Raw genomic sequence first — 16410 nt, 5'->3', positions numbered from 1 at the left:
AGATTGATTGACACCAACATCAGCCAATTAAAAGGAAACATCGAAAGTATTGCCCAATCCAGCCTGAGGTAGGGTGGGAATGGAGCCGGCAGCAGCGGTCGTTGATTGATTTCGGGACAATTTGACAGCTGATGGCGTCACAATTACCTGGACAGCGAAACAGGACCAAACGCAACCAACGTGCCGGACAATCCGGCCTTTTGTTTCTAAAAAAAACCAGTAGGGAGGCTGCGCAGGGCGGGCTGAAACCGATTGATTGACACCAGAATCAGCGAATAAGCATGAAGCTCGCCTGCCGGTTCAACCAATCGGCCTGGCCTAGAGACAGGGTTTGATTGGAGAGAGGGAAGAAATGGGTCCGTGCTGAAAAAAAAACCGTGCGCAGAAAAAAACTTGCCGGGTGCAAAAGTTTTTTTGTAACCGCTGCGTAGTTACGGGCTGGGCGAAAGAATGAGAGAGCAGGTTCCTGATTCTCTGGAACTTTCGGCGTAGGTCTCCCGCAGCCCAGTTGTGTTTTGAATTGCGGCCGTTATTTTGCGGGCGTTCAGACGGCCCTTTGTTCTGTCCGGGACAAGTTGGGGGGTGGGGGTGCCCTCGACATCCAGCTTGGTGTCAGCGGTCCTTTGAATGAAGATGGACTGCGAGCCGAACCGGGCGCGCCTGATGTGCATGCTGTGGCTGACGTTCGGCTTCTTCGTGGTGGAGGTGGTGGTGAGCCGGCTGACCGGCTCCCTGGCCATGCTCTCCGACTCCTTCCACATGCTGTCGGATGTCATCGCGCTGGTGGTGGCCCTCATCGCCGTGCGCTTTGCCGCCAAGACCCAGTCGACGGCCAAGAACACATTCGGCTGGATCCGCGCCGAGGTGATGGGCGCGCTGGTCAACGCCGTCTTCCTCACCGCCCTCTGTTTCACCATCGTGCTGGAGGCCATCGAACGGTTCAGCGAGCCGCGGGAGATCCAGAACGCGGTGGTGGTGATCGGGGTGGGAGCGGCCGGCCTCCTGGTCAACCTGCTGGGGCTCTGCATGTTCCACGGCAGCGGGGCCGGCGGCGGGCCGGGGGCGGCCCACGGCCACTCGCACTCGCACACGCACGTCTCCGGCGCGGAGAAGGGCCACTGGCTCCGCAGGAAGAAGCGGAGCGACGCCGAGAAACTGGCCGGCAACGGCAGCAGTCTCCGCGACCAGGAGGAGGTCAACATCCTGGTGAACAGCGGCAGCGCCAGCAACGGCGTGAACCCGGACAAACAGGACGTGTTCAGCACTCGCAGAAGCGGCGACCCCCGGCATGTTAACGGTAGACCCTCCATTCAATCTGTATTGTCTGTCATTGATGGAAAATCTTCTGGCTGGAGTCCCGGATACCGATTCACCTAAGCACCAGGCGAAAGAACTAAATAGTTTTTTTAAAATGCTTTTTTTTAAATCCCGGGATTTCTTTTAATGGAAACGCTGAGAATTCAGAATGTATTCGATTGGCTGCAGTGCCTGGTAGTAAAATAGCAGGGCAGATTTATATTACTATACAATGAGCCATTTATGTCTTAATTCACCACAGGGAATATAGTCGAGTTAAAATACTTGTTAAAGGGGAACTTGTTTCTCTGGAATAATAAGCCGTTATGGGAACTGTGGTATTATTTGCCCCAGTCCACGCTGGGCTTACTTTACGACACCGAATAATGTCCTATCCAATATCATAGGTAATAATTTGTGGAATCCCCCCTTAAGTATTGAAAGCTGTTTTTTTAAAAAAAGTTAAAGCTGTATTGCGTCGAGTAGGTCCTCGGGTTTAATCAAAAGGATTTGTGCCGTTTCTGGTTTTGAATTAATGCCCCTTTGTACTGCACTAGGCGGCATGGTATTCGATGGCGAACGCTAGTCCTGAGTGACATAACCTGTTTTTAGCAGTTGAGTGGACAGTCGGAACTCGTAGCCCACACTTTTTCAGACACTTCCAATAGTAGTTCAATGGTGGTTTTATTAACGTTTTCCTGTTAGTTTGCCATAATGCAGGATTTGCATTACGAATTAGGGATTTGATCTTTCATTAGAATATTCCTTAAAAAAGCGGTGGTCGATATTTTCAAGTCTTCTGTAAACGGTTAAGTATAATGCAACAATTTGATCTGATTTATCTAGTTTAAATGACGTGGGATCCTGTTGGTTTCAAAGGAGAATCCATTTATGCAGTCTAAATGTGTATATCGTTATAAAAATTGTTTATACAACCTGCATTTAATAGAGGTTACTTCAGAGGGTGCCTGACCATAGTGAGATAAAAGTAGCAGTTCTACAGGGTCACTCAGTCCCAAATAAATATGTTGGTGTTATTACAAGCTTTACATATTATGTTATACAGCCTTTCATTTGTATTGCACTTTTCTATTCCTTGTACTTTTAAAGCTTCCCCTGACATGCATCAAAGTTGCTCACCTGAAACACTTGTATAGTAGTATTTTCACCAGTTAAGTAGGGAAACTTGCCCTAATAGTTTGCTAGTCTTGTGATTGATTCCTGCATTTGTGTAACTCAGTTTTTGACTGTCCTACCATCTAACCCATCGAACTCTATAGTTGGTATGGATTAATTTTGTAATTGGACGTCATTAGTGTGTGGTTGCATTCTTAAAAGACATTAATCAGGAGAAGACCAAATGCAAAGGACTAAATAGCATACCATGATTTCCAACTTGTACATGGATCTCTGTGCAGCTCTTTGAAAGAGGTTAGCCTTGTGCTCAAATATTTTCCATGTAGCTCTGCAAAATTTATATACCTGAAAACTTTTTAGAAACTTATTATTTGCTCTTCCATAATTCTTTTAGGCAAGTAGTTTTGGTTTTTTTCCCTGCCTCTACCTGCCTGTTTCCCAACTCCATCCATCCCTAACCTGGCTCCATCTGCCTGTCATTCCTTCACCCCTCAGTCCACCAATCACCTACTGGTCCCTCTTACCACTCCCTTTCTTTATACTGGGCATCTTCCCTCTCCACTCTCAGTCCTGATGCAGTGTTATGACCCAAAACGTTAACAATTACTTTCCCCTCAAATGCTGCCTAACCCACTGAGTTCCTCCAGCAGATTTTGTTGCTCCAGATTCCAACATCTGCAGTCTCGAGTCTCCAAGTCATTTTATGTTATGACTAATATTTAGAGTTATCTTTTGTTACTTTTTGCTAGTTAAATGTCTTCTGCCAATGGAAATAATCTCAACATCTTAATTTTGAACAAGCCTATGCAACCTCTTAATCATCTCTTCTGAGAGAACAATCCTAGTTTTTCATGTAACTGAAATCTTGCATTCCTGGTGCATTCTAGTGGTAGCCTTTGCACTCTAAGGCCTTGACATTGTCCTTGTAGTGTGGAGCCCAAAACTGAACACTCTGGTTGTGTTGAATTAATAATGTATTTTTTTAATTTGTATGTTTTAATGCATTTCTTGTTCTCATATTTACTATAGTTTTTTAACAATATTTATCTATGTCTTATTCAACAGTTCCATGCAGTCCCGATCAAGAATCTGTTGTTTCAGATCCTTTGATATTGTACTTTTAGGTTGTATTATCTCTATATCCTTCTAATCAAAACCCGTCAGGCACAGGAGCCTGAAGACCACACTCAACGTTTTAGGAACAACTTCTTCCCCTCCGCCATCAGATTTCTAAACTGTCTATGAACACTACCTCATTTTCCCACTTCTGCACTATTTATTTATATTTGTAACTTAGTAATTTTTATATCTTGCACTGTACTGCTGCTGCAAAACAAGTTTCACGATGTATGTCAGTGATAATAAACCTGATTCTTCTTCTGAACTTGTCACTCCATACTTCATGTTGAATTGCATGTTGCCAGATTCACTACTGTATCTTCTGTAGTATGTTACAGTCCTTTTTATATATATTTATTTCCAGTTTAAGTGTCATCTGTATTCTTTAAAATTATATCCCAAGTTCAGATCTTTTTGATATGTTTAAGGGCAATGGTCGCAGTTGTGTGCCATTTTGCTACAGAATGTAATTCAGCATCCAAGTTGACTACTGATAAAGTGGAACATAAAGCACTTAAGCTGTACAAACTTGTATTGCATCAGGTTATTTTGCAAGAAAGATGAAATGCATGACCACCAAAATTTTGAACTATCAGAGTGTTGACTTTGACCAGTACTTGAGTGAGGATTACCACCTGTTAGAAACTTAAACATGAAGGTGTTTTTTTTAAAGTATGCACGTCGTGGGGAGGGGTGGGTGGAATGAAATGATTTTAAATTTACCTGCAGCTGAAAACCCAAAGTACAAGTTTTCTGATTTATTGTGGAAATCTTGCAGTAAAATGAGAAATCCCCAAGAATGAAGTAACTGGGAATGTACCTGCCAGTCTGGATTCTGATCCTCCATCTCCACAGGGATAACATGCTGTTTTTCTAACCTAACCAAGCACCTGCTTCTATCCCTGTTTTCTGGAGTAAACAGCTGGTAGAGCATTAGAGTGTTTGCAAGGGAATTGTATTTCCTGTTTCAGTGGACTGACTTGTTTTCTGTTCAATGTCAATTTTAAACATTATTAAATTTTTTCTCCCTTTTTGAGTTTCTGAAACCATATTTATGAATGTACAAAATGGGGCTTCCCTGAACATGTGGTGGTGTTTGCAAGAGTTTGCTCATTCAGAGGAATTTGCAGATCATTGTCCTGGCCTTTGTTCCAGTTGTAAGTGGAAAATTGAAGTCACTGTTTAGTGTGATCCTAACCAAAGTTTGTAGATGGATAATGTGTTCAAAGACGATGTATGTGCAAAATGCCATGTGCAAGGTACCAACCAAGACTGCTGCAAAATCTCTTCACCATTGCACTGCAGCAATATTGTGAGCACAAGATCACCCTTGTGCCTCCTTTCAAGAACACTGCTGTACCTTCATAACTGCTGGGTCCTTTGTTCAATTTCCCACTCAATGGGAGCACATTTTCATAAGAAATGCAATTTTGCTAAAGAAAATGGCTTACCATTGTTGGCTAAAGCCAGCCAGGAATTGGCAATAAAACAGGTTCTTGCTTCTCTTGGATTTATTTTCACTTCAAAACTGCTGTTTAGGAGTAGCACCTAAAGTACAGAATGGTGTATGGAACAGGTGGATTTAGTTTCTACAATCTCCTGATAGTTGGTACTTTCTCATCTAAGACCGGACACACCTTTCCCCTCCCCACTTCTTTCTGTTTTCCACAGGAACCACTCTCTTCTTGACTCTCTAGTTCACTCATTCCTCCCCCAGCACTTCCCCCCCCCAATCTGTTGAAGATGTAATACTTGTTGCTACACCTCTTCCCTCTCCCATCCAGGGACCCAAACATCTGTTCCAGGTGAGACAGAGATTTGCATGCACCTTCTCCAACTTTGTCTTATTGCATTCAGTGCTCTTGATATGGTCTGAGCAAGCACAGACTAAACCACTGTTTCATCTGTGCTCTGTCTGCCATGGCCATCTTGAGATCCTGGTTAGCAAGCCACTTGAATTCTTCCCATTCCCACACTGACCTATCTGTCCTTGGCCTCCTTCACTATAGTTTGAGACCAAACACAAACTATAAGAACAGCACGATGTATTCCATCTACAACAGCATGGACATTGAATTCTCCAATTTTGGGTAACTTGCTCCTCCTTTGTCCCGTTCCCTTTCTTTTCTGATCTAACCAGGCCCCCTCACACTTGTTTCTTTCCCCTCTCCCCACCTACTCCACTTGCCTATCACCCACACACTCCTCCCACTAGGTCTGTCCCACTGGTGGGTAGATGGGAATCCATAATCTGCATCCATCCATCATCTCCCAGCTTCTATTGCTATCTCCACCCTGCTTTCTTCCCTCACTCCCCTCCCTAACAGTACTTAATTCCTCTAGCAGCTCATTTGTTTCCGCTCACTGAAACTTCCTTGCTAATGCTTTGGGTTTTGTCAGAACCACTGTCAAGCACCATCCAAACATTTGAGAAAAGAGTTCTATTGTAGAAGTGAGATGCTGGTGACTTTCCTTGGCAGTAAGTCAGTATCAGAATGTGGCAACAAGGAGTACAAGTCAAACTTGTTGCAAATCTGTGATCGAGGAATGGTTCTTGGCACAAAGGAAAATCGTTGATTTGTTGTAGAGTAATTGCTGCAGGAATTCCTCTGGACATAACAAATGGTTCAGGAATAAGGGGGTTGGATGAAGTTTTGGAGGGAAAAATAAAGGGTGTAAAGAAATACTTTTCTAGCTGTGATCTGGAAGCTGCTGCTGCTTGTAAAGGTGATTTTATAGAGTCAGTCAGGACTTTCAAAAAGGAACTTGCATAGATGTGAGAATTTAAAGGGTTATGGGGGAGACCATGGGAAATGGAATTGTTTTAGTAGAAGCAGGCAGAGACTTGGTGGAATGAATAGCCACCTCCTGAGTTATCATGATTCTATGATCTAATCTTGGCTCCGGACATCTTCAGCTGGCTCATAAATGACTCTTCTTTCATTGCAACATCAGAAATGGGGATATTTGCTGCTGATTGTTCAGTTCAATTTACAGCTCCAAATAATGAAGGGGTTTGTTACCACATACCAGATTTGGGCAACATTGAGAATTTGTGGCATGAATGTTATAAAGTGTCAGGCAATGGCTATCTAACCATCTGCCTGTGACAGTCAATGACAATACCTGCTCTAAATTTTCATGCATTGTTTTTAATTTATGGAAGGAGGAATTTTTGTTTTAAAGATTGACTGGAAACTTGGACCTATCACAACAGATGCCTGGTATTTTCTGACAGGGAAATTGCTGCTGGGCTTGCTAAAGTGTTGTAAGGTGTATTAATTTTGTTGAAATGCTCTTCACTTGCCTCTTGAGTGTAGATTGATGCCATCCAAAACAAAGCATGCTACTGTTATTTTATCCACCAATAAATTCCCTCGTTCTTGGCACATTGAAGCTGCTGAAAGTACCATCTACAAGACTTAATGCAGCAACTTTCCAAGGCTGTTTGCACATTTGCAAGATGCTGTACATACATTATTGCAAGTTGCGCCCGCCCCCCCGTGATGTGCCTACTGAGTACCTGGAAAAGTTAATATGCTTTCATGGGTAAAAATCTTTTAATTTTAAGAATGTGGCTCATCTGCAGTACTAGGGGAATGGAGTGATTAATATTGGTCTTGCCATTGACACCGTCACCCCTTCCCTTCTGTGAATGAGTAATCTTAATCTTCTCAATTGTCCAATTGAATAGGTTTACTTGGTTTCGTTTTTGTGTATCTAGCCATAACCAGAGTTCATGTGTTCCTCAGAGACTTGTCCCAATGCCCTCTTGTTTTTCATCTGTAGTATCCCTTCTGTCTTAAAAACAGAACATATGTTTTAAAGCTAAATACAATCAGTGCACAAGCCTTCATGTCTCTAACTCATCAGACTTTGTTTAACATCCAAGGCTTTGGATAATCTGCAGTCTTCTGAGGTCTCTTTGCATCTCTAATTCAGTTTCCAAGCATCTCCCAACTTAATTTGCACCATCATTGGTGGCTGGTTCTTCAGCTGTTAAGACCATGAATTGTATTCTTTCCATTTGGAAAGGTCTTGAAAATGTACCTTTTGTTTTGGCCCTTCACCTTAGTATCTCCTTGTGTGATTTGTCATCAGGCTTTTTCGATAATGCTCTTGCACAATGTTTTACACTTTATAGGTGCTATATTAGTAGTTATCTCCAATTTTTGAATAAAAGGATAGTTCATTTATTCCTTGGCGTGTCTCCTAATTTGCTTGAGTAGTTTCATTTGGGTTTGAATAATTATTGGAAAATGAACCAGAAGCTCACTTGGTTGTACCAGATGGATGTTTTATAAGAAGATTTTCTGGCAGGCTAGAGTGATAAAAATGTAGAGATCTGCTGATGTTTAATTTTTTTCAGTAATTCCATGTATATACTACATAACATAATATGAAATAAAATATTGAAGTGTTTTGTTGAAATCTTACTTGAGGACATTGTTTAAGTGGCTTGGTCTTTGTTTACTTTTGCCAAATTATTGCCAGAATACGATGCTAAATGCACCTACTCTAGACCAGGTTAGTTCTAAACTTAAGTTAGATTTGTAGTTGGTTTATTTATATTGCTTTATTTTTCTCCCCTTTTTAATGAGCTGTTTGTATCCAGTAATGATATCCAGTTATTTGAAGAATATTGTAGCTCTGATTTGATGATTTGTCTAATTTAAAACCTCAAATGAAAGTGACTCTGAAAATTCCAACTACAGTAGAGGTACAAAGCAAATTTATAGAACTTAAAAATGAGTTGACTTCACAGCAATAATGAATATTCTTCAATCAAATTTTGGTATGATTAGATCATGTTGGATAATTTAAAATCAGTTGGAAAAGATCCTGAAATGGGCAACAAAGCATTGTACTCTTTTTTTTGTCAGAAGACCTGAAGCATCTCACAAACATGACTTCCAGATGTGTTTTTACATTTCCTAGCTTGTAACTGTGACTATACAATTGATACCTTGAGAATTTAATTGCATACACGTAGTTCAGAAGCTCAGACTACTAACCTTGAGAAACATGTATTTGTATTTTGTTGCAACTTGAGAATTTCAAATCCTGTGTGTAAAGGTAAATTCTTTGGTGGTGGGAATAGCTTAATTTCTGGAAATGCTTGTATACTTTTACACTATACTTGCCAATGTTTTTGTGTGGTTTCCTGTTCAGAACTAACTGTCTATTTTCAGACATCAGCCTGCATTCCTTTGAGGATGGGATGGCGAACAGGGTAGCATGAATAGCCAATACTTTTTCCCCCCTTGCACTTGGGACAGGTTGAGCCATGGCCTCAGTAGTGAGCCAGATGCAGCCTTGGGAGCATGACTCACCTGCTGGTAGATTACACCTTATCAGCAGGCTAGGCCAACTCCCTGAAATTTATATACCCAATTTTCCCATTCTCTGGTCATGAGCCAATCCTCCTGTGTACTTCCTCCATCCCCATGCATGCTGTACTGTTGCTTTCTTCATGCTGTCTCTCCCACCTTTTTCTGGACTGGATGACTGGAACAATTGAGATTTGGGTTATTAGAGCTTTGGATGTGTTTAAATTTTTTTCTAATTTCATTTTGAGGTCAATGGTTATTAATGGTTTGTTTAAGGCAGCAATGTGACTATTTCTTGAGCAATAATTTTCAACATTGAGAAAGTATTAGATTTTGTTTTTGGTTGGTATATCATTATACTTAATGTGCAAATATGCTATCTGTTAAGAAGGCATTGAAAGAAAATATGAAATTCTTCTTGTATTCTGTCTGCAAAAGTAAAATTAAGGAACTGTATGAAGCTCTAGTTTTCCCCTTGATTGGTGCACGATAGAACCTCCTGAGTTACTTTTGCCACAAACTTTCTATTTTAGCTTTCCAACATGGCAATATTTTGCTTTGTGTGAATATTTTGAGATCATTGTTAGACAGCTTTCTGAGGTGTATGGTCCAGTGATTATCTTGAACAGGTTTATAATTACTAAAATGGGCAGTTGCCTTTCTGTACTGTTGTTTTGACTTTCCTCTTTAAAAGATATTGCTCAGTGATAATCCTTATGGCGTGCCCAATGTTGAACATTCAGTAGCACACTCATATTCTTTGCTACTGGACTTTACAGCAGGTTGTCCATCTTTTACTGGAATGGTGTAATTAAAACACTTTAAAAATTGGGGAAAAGGAACAAAAAATGTTAAAGATCAGCAGTCATGAAACATTTATTGTGTCTAATGTGTTTTTTTTTTACTTTAAATAGATCTACTGAGGGAGAATAGTGTGCCAGGCCTGCAGATGAATGGGATTTCTATTCTTGACGACCATCGTGACGAATTTGGAGACATAGACGATTCTGCATCACAGCTGAACATGCGTGGTGTCTTTCTCCATGTGTTGGGAGATGCCCTGGGCTCGGTCATAGTTGTGGTTAATGCACTGATATTTTACTTTATTTGGAACCCATGTCCTGAAAGTGGTCCATGCATTAATCTATGCCGCCATGATCATTGTCCGAATCGACATATAAATGGCACACAGTCAAACATGACTGAAAATCATGAAAGCATACCAGAAGCTGGACCCTGCTGGGTGCTTTTCTTGGATCCTACCCTGTGCTGTATTATGGTTTGTATCTTGCTCTATACAACCTATCCTCTTCTGAAGGAATCTGCTCTCATTCTGTTGCAAACAGTCCCAAAACAAATAGATATGGAGTTAATAAATGAGAAGCTGCGCAACCTGGAAGGTGTCCTTGCTGTACATGAGCTGCATGTCTGGCAGTTAGCTGGTAGCAGAATCATTGCAACAGCCCACATCAAATGTCGTGACCCAACTGCTTATATGGATGTAGCTAAACGTATCAAAGACTTTTTCCATGATGAAGGTATCCACGCCACAACAATCCAACCAGAATTTGCTTCAGTGAACTCTGAATCACGTACTTCTCTTTGTGAACTGCCATGCAAGACTCAATGTGCCTTAAAACAATGCTGTGGCAATGGAGAAAAGTCATCTGGTGATTTAAAGTTGGAAACTCCATCTACCCATTCTCTTGAGGTTATCAGGGAATCTCCTGAACATCCCATTGCAAGGACTGAAAGAAGTGAGATGGGGAACAATGCAGTAAAAAACAAAGACACACAATATGAATCAGCTGTGTAAACTTACCCAACCTAATTTTGAAAAGTGATGTACTTTACAGACTTCAAATTTTGGGGTTGTCAACTGGAATTGGCACTAAGCTAAAATAACCGTGGTAGATAATGCAACTATATTGAACTTGTTCCACAGCTCTGTGATTTGTATGTGGCACATTCCATAGCAAAACTGAACAGTTGTCTAGAAACTACTTGAACTTGTTATCACAGCTTTCTGGGAAGCAATGTGGATAGTGCATCACTGACTGTGTCAGCAAAAAAATATGTATTTAATTATTAATAAAGCCTGTAGAATTTTGGGAAATTAGGTTTTTATATAAGCAGTTTTGTATAGATTGATGTAAAAACTTTGCATCAATTTACAAAATCCGTTGTTCTCACCAAAAGAGCTGCTGCTGTATAAAACTGGGTTGGGCAGGTGGGAGGGGAAGAAGGGAAGGTCACACTGTGGAAACTCCAAGCGAAGCCAGGGTATTAAACATAATGATTGGTATTATGCATGGGTAATTTGTTTTGTGTGCTGCAAAATATAGTGAAATTTTCTCCTTGCTAGCTCCAAGAATGCATTTATTGTATTTCTTTAAATTATTAGAACAAATGTTTCTGATACAGAATGATCTTTATTAATTCTTGCTTCAATCCTGTTGATTATAATTGATAATTGTAAGTAATGTTTTAATGATCTGATGTAATTGTATCCCATGATACAAATGCTTGTCTGGGATAGTGTGCAATTGCTTTCTTCCGGACCAGCAACTTGTGCAAATATACAGAAATATGTACAACCAAGTGCTGTGGCTTTGCTTTAGAAAAATGTCAACCAAACCTATGAGTCAAACTTCTAAACTGGTATGTTGAATGTGTGCATTGTAAACAATTTGGGACTGTAACATTGTTCTGCTTGGTGCCCTGTTTTTAATTCAGTTTCATTTTTGGAATAGTTTACCATCTATCAGAATCTCTGGTAGTACTTTGGAGACAATCCACTATTTTGTTCCATCCATAACACTGTTTAGGTTGCATAGTCCCATTTTTCAAAAGAATCAAGTAAAGCAGCTGACATTTGGTTTTGGTTATACAGATTCATTATTGTAACTTCTATCCCCAGCATCAGAAATGGGTGTAATGTCTGGAAATGGGTGTTATTTTCTTGAGAATTCTATAGATAATTGTGTAACATTATTTGCCTTAAGACTTTTCCTGCAGATTTTTAAAAATACAGTAAAAGTTTCTTTAACTGCCTTTGCTGTTTCGTTTAAGTTGGCATTGAAATTTTAAAATGGTAGATTTAAACCAACACGTACAAGTGTGTTACCCTTAAGGTGAAATGAAGTACAAAAACCATAAATTTAGTTAAATTTTGTGGTGATTGCTCTGAATTTTGGGTGAGCAAATGACATATGCTGATGTTTTTAATTTTGTAAATTTCAAATTAATCCCAACTGTTTTAAATTGGTTTCATTATTTTTTCATAGTTTCTTGATCGTCCTTTTCTACTCCTTTTTTGTAATGGTAGATTTGGATTTTAATGCAGTGCCACCTGCAGAAGTAACATTTTTGTATTGTGTAACTTAATGAGCTTTAGTCCACCATGGAAATTTTCAAACTAACATCCTGAAGGCTAGCTGCCATCAAGCAGTGAGGCTAGATTGAAGAGATGTGTAGGTTTTCACTAGGGTTTCAGAAAAGCCAAATGTGTACACAAGTTTCATACTAATACTATTACAGCTGGGGGGGAAAATGCCTTGTCCATTGTTCTAAATGTGTTGTGCCTGGATGTAATTACACCAGCATTGAAATATGGTACTGGTAACATACAAGTCCATTACTGCTTTGTTACAGGGTGAGAGTTTTCAGATGCCAAATGAAGTGTATTCATTGAATACAAACACTTGGGTTGAATTTTCTGCTAATATTTTGGGGGTGGGGGGGGGGTGAAATTAGATGGCAATCCTTTTCATTGCATTTTAGTCTAAGGAGTGTTTGGGTTGGGGGAAATCAGGCTTGAGTTTTGATTGTATCAGATTTAGTGCAAATCTTTTGGATCATAGGTTCTAAATGTTTTTAAGTGAAGGTGGTAATCAATTTAAAAACACTTGATCCAAGGTCCTGATTTGGAAGGAAATGGTTAACAAATTTCATAATGGATGTGGCATGTAGAGTGTAAAGAACCAACTGTATTTGAATCTTCAAATGTTTTACAGGAAAACTAGTACTAAAATGTTTTTTTGCATTCATTAAATGTATTACTGTACTTTGCCCCTCAATTTGTTTTACTTCATATTCTGTTTCAAATGTACATCTACATATTGCATATTGTACAGTCAGCTTTATGGATGCTTTAACTTGAACTAATGTGCATCTTTGACCACATTTTTGCTATGACAATATCATTTCAGAATCGGGTTTATTATCAGTGACATGTCATAAAATGTGTTGTTTTGCAGTAGCAATATAGTGCAAGACATAAATTACAAAAATAATGCAAAAGAAGAATAGGGAGGGAGTGTTCATGGAACGTTCAGAAATCTGGCAGCAGAGGGAATAAGCTGTTCCTGAAATGTTGAGTGTGGGTCTTCAGGATCCTGTACGTCCTCCCTGACGGTAGTAATGTCAAGAGTGCATGTCCTGGATGGTGAGGGTCTTTCATGATGGATGCAGTCTTCTTGAGGCACAGCCTGTTGAAGATCTCCTCAATGGTGGGGAGGGTTGTGCCTGTGATGGAACTGGATTCATTCAGTCATTTAACAACAGATATTCAATTATAATGATAAATGGTTTGTAGTTACTAAGCACCTTCCGATTAGGAAGCCAATGCAGGCTCTGGTTTTGGGGGCTAAAGCAACTTTCTGCTTGCTGAGTTTCAAGTATTCTGGATCCAAGCAACATTAATATTTTCAAAGTTGGTCTTTTTGTGAAGGAGTTCATATAAAGTCAATGGGTTGGTTTCACTTGGAATTCTTATTTTCTTCAAATGCAATGCTATGAATTGTTTTAGTTCTTGTGGATATTGAAATGATTGCAAGGAATTACACTAAGAAACTTGTTATATCATCTGATTTTGCCCACTTTAAGTTGTTTGAGGCCTTGTCTTAAAGTAATACTATTTAAATAGGGACTCTTGGCAAAGTTACTGCAGGATTTAAATAAACTTGGCAGTAAATTTGCTGTCAAGTTGACAAAAACAATTGATTTATCTTCCTTGGAAGTCAGCCAAGTGCCTTTTCAGTCCTGATTTGCTCCATCCCTGTGATGGAGATGATTGATTTGCACTGTTGCTTACAGAATTGGGTTGCCAGAAAAACATGGGGCATATTTCTTGTGTTATTTTAATATAGCTATTAGAACTTTTAGGAGACTGAGACAAGTCAGTTGCTTTGAAGAAACTGGTTCATTTGAGGACTATGATAACTGGGAAAGGTGGTGATAAACAATGATCTTTCAATTTAGTTGTACAATATTGTGGTGATTCAGTTCGTAATGTGATGACTCTTGTGTTAATCAAAGATTGACACTTGTAGCCTCAACAGAATTTATCTTCATTGTTACTTAAATCTAAAATGAATGCAAAGGCCATGTACTTCATAGAAATTTTCATTCTTTGTAGAGACTGCTGTGTTTATGTTCATATTACAAATCATCAGTTGAGCTAAACTTCAAGATGAAATGCTTCAGACCCTTTATCTGAGAATTGCTGTTAATGCTATTTGCATAAATCTTCTGGAATTCTGTTTATAAATCAATTTCCCACCAAAAATTCGCTTTGTGCCAAAGTTTGGCTGAAATTAATTTCAAGAGGGGGTGCATTGTCTTGGCGGCTATTTTTCTTTGTGTAGGGGTGGCATGGTGGTGCAGAAGTTAATGTTGCTGCTTCACATGGTTGATCCTGAGTTGATACTGTCTGTGCAGTTTTCATATTCCCTCCTGAGGCAAACTTCATCTGGGTGCTCTGCTTTCCTCTTGCATCCTAAAGGTGTGCTGCTAGGATAATTGGCTACTATAAATTTAACTTGGTATAGGTTAATGTCAAAAAAGAATGGAGTAGAATTGATGTGAGCAAATATTGTAGTCAACCAGAAGAATAAAATGAATGAGATTGCCCATCTTGGAACCAGATTGAACCTAGGGGCCAAATGATGTGGGAGGGACATAATAAGATGGTTTAAAATAAAAGAATGTTCCTTGGTCTACAATTGCCTATGACTAATACAAAATTTTTCTAAGTATTGTGACCAAGGAATGTACTAAGTTTGTCATTCCACATTAAAATTTACAAGCCTGATCTATTGAAAAGTTTAAATATGTTTCATGTTTCCTATGTGTTTTTAACATGATATCTGTACTTTGCAGAGGTTGATGCCTTTCAGGTAAGGAAAATTGTGAGATTTGGAAAATAGAATTTGTGATTTTTAGATACAAGTAAAGCACATTGAGTGTGCACTGAACTGTAATAATCCAGGTGAACATAATCAGAAATAAACAATTTTCATCTACAATTGAATCTTTAAAAGTAATGTTGTGGTATTTGCATAAGAAATATCACTGAATGCAATTTGTTTTTGCATATTTTTTAGTTTTGTATCAAACTGTTGCTGGCCTAATCCTGACTTTGATTTTGGTCCAGTTCAATGTTCCTATTTTGCCTGCAATTATAGCACATTCCTGAAATGTGGAATTTTGCTACTTTTGTGTATGTTGCAGTTTGTAATTTCCCAAAACTAAATCCCCCCCCCCCCCCCCCGACACAATTGTATCTGTTGACTGGGTGAGAATTGGCAATGCCACTGTCTGTGTATTTGGGTATCTTTCTGAAATCTATACCACATAATCTAAAACCAGGGATAAATGTTGAATAACTTAAAAGTATGAAAATAAATTGAGTAAAAGTATAATGGAGTATGATTATAACAGCAGGCAACTTGATCTTCACTGGGAGGAAACTTCTAGGTATTAATTCCAATTACCACATTTTTCTGCTGTCTAATTGAGATGTTGGACATTGCCACAATAAAACAAACCCAAATTATTACATTATGATGGGTTAATTTCACACAAGTGTCAAACATAAACTTGAGTGGTGTAAAAAGGCACAAACATGAGTAATAACAAGGTTAGGCAGAACATTTGGTACTCTGCAATACATACTCTTCATTTAGAAGTTTAGTCACCTTTCTGTTCTAATTTTGTAAATTCAAACAGATTGCAGACAGGAAGCTAGCAGTTTAAGTTTGAAATGTGCAATTACTTTTGGATCAAGTAGAGATAACAAGTACAAAGTTCATACATTTTAGGACACATTGCTCTGAAACAGAGTTCACTGCATGTACAAAGTGTTGAAGGGAACCATCTAGTTACCAAAATTAATCTGAGTAACTGAGCTCTTACCCAAAAAAGGCCTGATTCACTTGCTTGTGTGGAGCTAATATCTTTGGAAGCAAAACCTGCCCATGACTCCAGACTTAAGTTGCTGACTGGCAATTCCTCTCCATGTTTGAATTACATTGGTGCGAACAGAATTTGGCTTGGCTGTGATTAAATCATGCATATTGAATAGCCGATTTATGCTCTCCCTCGGTTAATATGAGCAGTGACGTGACTAAGGTTTTTGAAGACCACTGGCACAATTTTTTAAACCATGTCGAAAATTAGTTGTTAAAGGAGACTATTTGAGACTAGAGGGGGGTGTGTGGGATGGGGACAGGAGGAAGGGAAGGTG

The 16410-nt window shown here is 39.3% G+C and overlaps 1 protein-coding gene across 1 annotated transcript; it reads left to right on the top strand.

The window, feature by feature from the left end:
- The first annotated feature begins 78 nt into the window (after nucleotides 1-78).
- Nucleotides 79-15146, top strand: slc30a1a (solute carrier family 30 member 1a). Its single transcript, XM_052010891.1, has 2 exons — nucleotides 79-1297; nucleotides 9797-15146. Exons 1-2 carry the CDS (start codon nucleotides 628-630, stop codon nucleotides 10696-10698), a joined length of 1572 nt encoding a protein of 523 aa, XP_051866851.1. The 5' UTR covers nucleotides 79-627; the 3' UTR covers nucleotides 10699-15146.
- The last annotated feature ends 1264 nt before the right edge of the window (nucleotides 15147-16410 follow it).

The sequence above is a fragment of the Pristis pectinata genome, chromosome 3, assembly GCF_009764475.1.
Source record: "Pristis pectinata isolate sPriPec2 chromosome 3, sPriPec2.1.pri, whole genome shotgun sequence".
In the NCBI taxonomy this organism is placed as follows: Eukaryota; Metazoa; Chordata; class Chondrichthyes; order Rhinopristiformes; family Pristidae; genus Pristis; species Pristis pectinata.
This window is presented reverse-complemented; position numbering and strand designations above follow the sequence as displayed.

Bases quoted from the DNA above. Each gene is read 5' to 3' on its own strand.
- slc30a1a (XM_052010891.1), top strand. From the start codon at position 628: ATGAAGATGGACTGCGAGCCGAACCGGGCGCGCCTGATGTGCATGCTG. The intron at 1,298-9,796 runs GTAGACCCTCCA...TACTTTAAATAG, and splicing joins CGACCCCCGGCATGTTAACG to ATCTACTGAGGGAGAATAGT.